General features: G+C 42.2%; 1 protein-coding gene across 1 annotated transcript; it reads left to right on the top strand.

Moving 5' to 3' along the window:
* Nucleotides 1–1,451, top strand: LOC103287942 (platelet factor 4-like). Its single transcript, XM_008143681.3, has 3 exons — nucleotides 1–298; nucleotides 628–754; nucleotides 891–1,451. The coding sequence occupies exons 1-3, from the start codon at nucleotides 196–198 to the stop codon at nucleotides 991–993; spliced, it is 333 nt and encodes a 110-aa protein (XP_008141903.2). The 5' UTR covers nucleotides 1–195; the 3' UTR covers nucleotides 994–1,451.
* The last annotated feature ends 3,765 nt before the right edge of the window (nucleotides 1,452–5,216 follow it).

Below are 5,216 nucleotides of genomic sequence, written 5' to 3'. Positions count from 1 at the left end.
TCCCCAATCTTGGCTGGCCAGAGCCCAACTCTTCTGGCTTCTGCACCACAGCTCCTCACCCTCCACCCCAGGCTTCCGGACTGGAGAGGCAGTGGGGATAAAAACGGGGCTGGAGAGTCTCGGAACCACTGGTCTGCAGAGAGCCCCAGCCCGGATCGCCCTGGTACTCTGCTCTCCTGTTGGCACCTCGGCGACATGAGCCTGAGAGCGGGCTCCCGCGCCTCCCGCCCCTGGCCCGGCTCCGGGCTGCTGCTCCTGGGGCTGCTGCTCCTGCCGGCTGTGGTCGCCCAAGTCAGCGGTGAGAACAGAAGCGAGGAGGGGAGGGCCGGGAAGGGCCGGAGAGAGGCCGGGGAACCCGGGGGCTGGGCCGGGAAGGGGGGCCTTGTAGCCACCATGCTGTCCCACACGCTTTACTGAGCGAAGTTAGGTGTGTGCGGGCGCTGCGCCAAGCGCTGTCCCCTGCACTTCACAATCCAGGCAACGTTACTTCTTACTGCGGGAGGTTTGGTTTGCGGATGGGGAAATGATGGCTGAACGCATTGAGAAAGATCCCTAAGGAGTCATTCTAGGAGTCACCACTCCCTCCCTCCCTCACGCCCCTTCCCCCACCCCCGTTTTCCCCAGCAGACCCTGAAGAAGGAGATGGGGACCTGCAATGCCTGTGTGTGAAGACCAGCACCCGAGTCCATCCCAAGCACATCACCAGCCTGGAGGTGATCCGGGCTGGACTCCACTGCCCCTCCACCCAAATGATGTGAGTTCCCTCACTTGCTTGTGCCCGCCCTCTGCCCTCTGCCTCCTCCACCTTTGCCTATGGCCCCCCTCCAGCCCGCTCCACCTGTGTTCAACCCAGAGACCCAGGGGCTCACCTCTTCTCTTTTCCCTGGCAGAGCCACATTGAAGAATGGGAAGAAAATTTGCCTGGACCCTCATGCCCCCATGTATAAGAAAATAATCAAGAAACTTATGAAAAGTAAAGCACCAACTGACTAAATCTGTACATTTACTGTAAAATAGGTTTTGCTTTGCTTTTTCATTTTCAATCTAACTATGGAAAACCTATGTCTTATCATCCTCCAAATTCTAATAAAATCAATCAAGGTGTGATATTTCTTAATAGAGCAAAGCATCATAATTGTGTATAAGAAAAAATCTGCAGAATTTTAAGCAAAAATATATTTTGAAGGAAGGCTTGTTTTAATAAACACTGGTTTTGTTTGGTGCTATATGTTGGCTGAGATACATTTGCATATGTACATGATTGCATTACTTAATAGCTACTTATTTATGTATTATTTACAGTTCCTCGTGTTGTGGGGGTCACTACAACATGAGGAACTGTAAATGTTATAATTAGCTTTGTCAATAAAAATTAATAGCACTTAAGCCTTACTGGGATGCTTTGTAAAAAAAAAACTTAAATAAATCAGACTCTGCTTTTATCCCCTTAAGATTTATACTCTACCTCAGTATTAGAAATTAATAAAAATAAAACCAGAACCTCTACTACTTAACTAATTGTATCTATATTTTCCAGAGAATTATATTAAAATATTTAACTCTTTATTGGTCCTTTGATAATGTTGACATTTCACAAAAATGAAATGTTAAGAACAGTTCTCATATCCACATTGCTGCCTACAATGAACCCTGCATTTGGCAAACCTACAGAATTGGTTCCTATTACATTCCATTTGTATACCATGAGTGTTGCTCTGAGCATGCAAATGTCTTGCATAGATATTTCCCCCTAGTATTCTCAGGTTCAGTGAAACCTTATTTTCAGTTTACCACATTGGAAATATTGTGATGATATGTTAAACAGCTGTGGGAACCTGGAGAGATGCAAGGTTGTATTTTTGTTCATGCTTTAGGAAGACACTACTATACTTTGTGGAGAAAGGAAGGTGTTGCAAGATGGATGTGTTAGTTTCCTATTGCTTCTATAATCAATTACCACAAACTCAATGTCTTAAGCAACACAGATTTATTATCTTACAGTTCTAGAAGTCACAAGTCCAGATTGGGTCTTGTGAGATAACCGCAGTGTCCTCAGAGTTGCATTCCTTCTGGAAGCACTAGGGAAAAATCCATTTCCTGGTCTTTCTCAGCTTCTAGAGGGGACCTGCAGTCCTCGGTTTGTGGCCTCTTCCTCGATCCTCAAACTACATCACTTCAACCTCGGATTCTGTTGTCACTCTCACCCTCTACTTCTCATACCCTACCTGCCTTTTAAAAGCACCCTGGTGATTAATCCAGGATGATATCTTATTTTATGACCCTTAACACATCTGAGAAGTCTTTTTTTTTTTTCCATATAAGGTAATATTTCCACAGCTTCCAGGGATTACAGTACAGAAATCTCAGGAGGAGGGGTCATTCTTCAGCCTACCATAATGGGCAAGAAGGCAGAATCTAGTTGAGGCAGGAGGAAACTGGAGACCTTCACTCCTGAGCTAATGTCATTTCAACCTCATGTGGTAATGTTTGTATAGAGGAAGGAATCCAACTGTTAAGGAAAACAGTTCAATTTCCTTGGAGGGTGGAAGGCGGAGGAGCAGGAGAGGCTTTAACAAACTACTTAAACACTATAGAGCAGTGGTTCTCAACCTTTCTAATGCCGCGATCCTTTAATACAGTTCCTCATGTTGTGGTGACCCCCAACCATAAAACTATTTTCGTTGCTACTTCATAACTGTAATTTTGCTACTGTTATGAATCGTAATGTAAATATCTGTGTTTTCCGATGGTCTTAGGTGACCCTGCTAGCGGTTCTCAACCTGTGGGTTGCGACCCACAGGTTGAGAACTGCTGCTGTAGAGCCTAAGACCATCGGCTGCTGTAGAGCCTAAGACACAGATATTTACATTACGATTCATTAACAGTAGCAAAATTACAGTTATGAAGTAGCAACGAAAATAATTTTATGGCTGGGGGTCACCACAACATGAGGAACTGTATTAAAGGGTCGTGGCATTAGAAAGGTTGAGAACCACTGCTATAGAGACTTACAAACTACCACAGTATCTGTCTTCCAGATTTCCACACCCACTTTGCCTGTTAGGTAATGTTATTCAAATTATGGAGATAAGATCACCTCAGAAAGGTTAAGGCCATGGTTTGTTAAAGGCTGAGCAGATCAGTCTGACTACCAACCAACTCCCTGCTCTTGCTTCTACACCATGCTACCATTCACACAGGCCAATGGCGTGTAACCTAATTATTCGTAGAGGAACTGTTCCTTAAACCAGCTCTGGAAGTTGGAGTAGGAATTTGCCAGAGGCAACAGGAAGAATGGGAGTGCCACAAGATGACAGTAAGTAGAAAGACACAAGATCAGTAAGTCCTCAACATGTTTATTGTTTTGCAGAGCTGGAGTGTCTATGGGGAGAGTGAATGATGGTCTCCCAACTAGTTTTCACCCATTTGGTGTTCTTCACTTTCAGCCCAACTTATGCATAGTCATCAGAATTATCTTTTAAAAACACAGACACTTCCTTGCATAAAACTTTCAAGGTCCAAAGTCCTAAGCATGGCACCTAAGTCTGTGCCCCACTCACTTCTGCTCCGTGTCTTAGTTTCCTCATCTGTAAAATGGGAATATTGTGAGTGTGTGATTCATAGATTACAGTAAGCATTAAATAGATGATGTATGCAGAACTCATGACCTAGTTCCTCATACATAATCTGTGCTTAAAAATTAGCAACTCTTTTTTTTAAGTATATTTTTATTGATTTTAGAGAGGAAGGAAGAGGGAGAGGGAATCATTGATCGGGCTGCCTCCTGCATGCCCCCTACCCCTACGGGGAATTGAGCCTGCAACCCCTTGCATGTGCCCTGACTGGGAACCGGTAACTTCTTGGTGCATGGGTCAATGCTCAACTACTGAGCCAAACTGGCTGGGCAAAAATTGGCAACTCTTAATTATTATGATTGCTCTCAATATTTCTCTCACTGCACCATTCCAGTCATTTTGGAGTGCTGAATAAGTCATTTAAAAGAGTTATTCTTGGTGATAAGTAGCAAAAATGTTTGCAATGGCAATAAAATTTCCTCAAACCAAATGAATTTTGAGAGAGAAAGTATTGAGGGTACAATATTTTTTTTGCTTAGTTTCCTTTTACTGCACACTTAGTTGGAATCAATAATTAGTAGGTGTGACTCAAAGGGCCAAAGGACCAAAACAACTTTTTCAATGTCAACCAATGCTGGTGGTTTGTAAATACTCCCTTCAGAATTACCTTGACTAAAGAACACTTTTAAGCTGCCGCCTTTATCAGCAATGGTATCCAGAGAGCTCTTTCCTGCTGAGAAATGGCCAAGTCTGGTGCAGTTTATTGTAGCTGTCTGCCATTTTAAACATTTATGGAGTGATAAAGGTTGAATATACTTAAACATTTTATTTTATTTATTTTTACTGACTACAAGCACTTCAGCCAGTAGTAAAATGTTCACAAACTAGGCACTTACTGCACAGTCAAGAAACCTATCAAAAACCAAAACCACCATAGGTTATTTTGCTCTTGGAAGTTGTTCCACATTTTTCTACTTTTTGATTCCTCCGGCAACCACCCCTTCTAAGGTCTTTGTGATTAAAAAAAAAGTTTCCTCTTTGATGCCTTGAGGTTCAGTTGGTTTTAAAGATATATACACTTTCCTCTCATTATAAAAGACAATTCATGCATGCTTATTATAGATAACAGAAAATGCAGAGGAAATAGGGAGGAAACTTTAAAAAACTAATTTCACTACTCAAAATGTTCTTTTCTTTTTTGAAAATATTAGTCATTTAATATTGTTGCAGAGTGGGAGAGAATTCCCCACACTCTATGATTCTTTAGTTCTTATGACTGGACTAGTTATAAAATAAGAAAATTGACACAAGACTAGATCAACAGAAGGAAAAACAATTTAATATGTGCAAAGGAGATTCACAACTTAATGCTGACATCATAAAATGAGGCTCAAAGAAATGATTGAACTAGGACCTACCTATACTTTTTAAACAAAGAAACAAGACATTTTTGAGGAAATAAGCCAGACAAACAAAGTGATCATTAGGAAGGAATCTAAGCAAGTTTGGGGATTCATCGATGAGGAACCTGCACAAAGCTTGGGCGTTACAAGGTTTGTTTAAACACATTTTTTCAACCCTGGATTTTATACCTTTTGTGATAAGGTTGCCTCTCAGTCCTTCAGGGGCAGGGAGAACACC

Source organism: Eptesicus fuscus, chromosome 2 (genome assembly GCF_027574615.1).
Source record: "Eptesicus fuscus isolate TK198812 chromosome 2, DD_ASM_mEF_20220401, whole genome shotgun sequence".
NCBI classification, from domain to species: Eukaryota; Metazoa; Chordata; class Mammalia; order Chiroptera; family Vespertilionidae; genus Eptesicus; species Eptesicus fuscus.
This window is presented reverse-complemented; position numbering and strand designations above follow the sequence as displayed.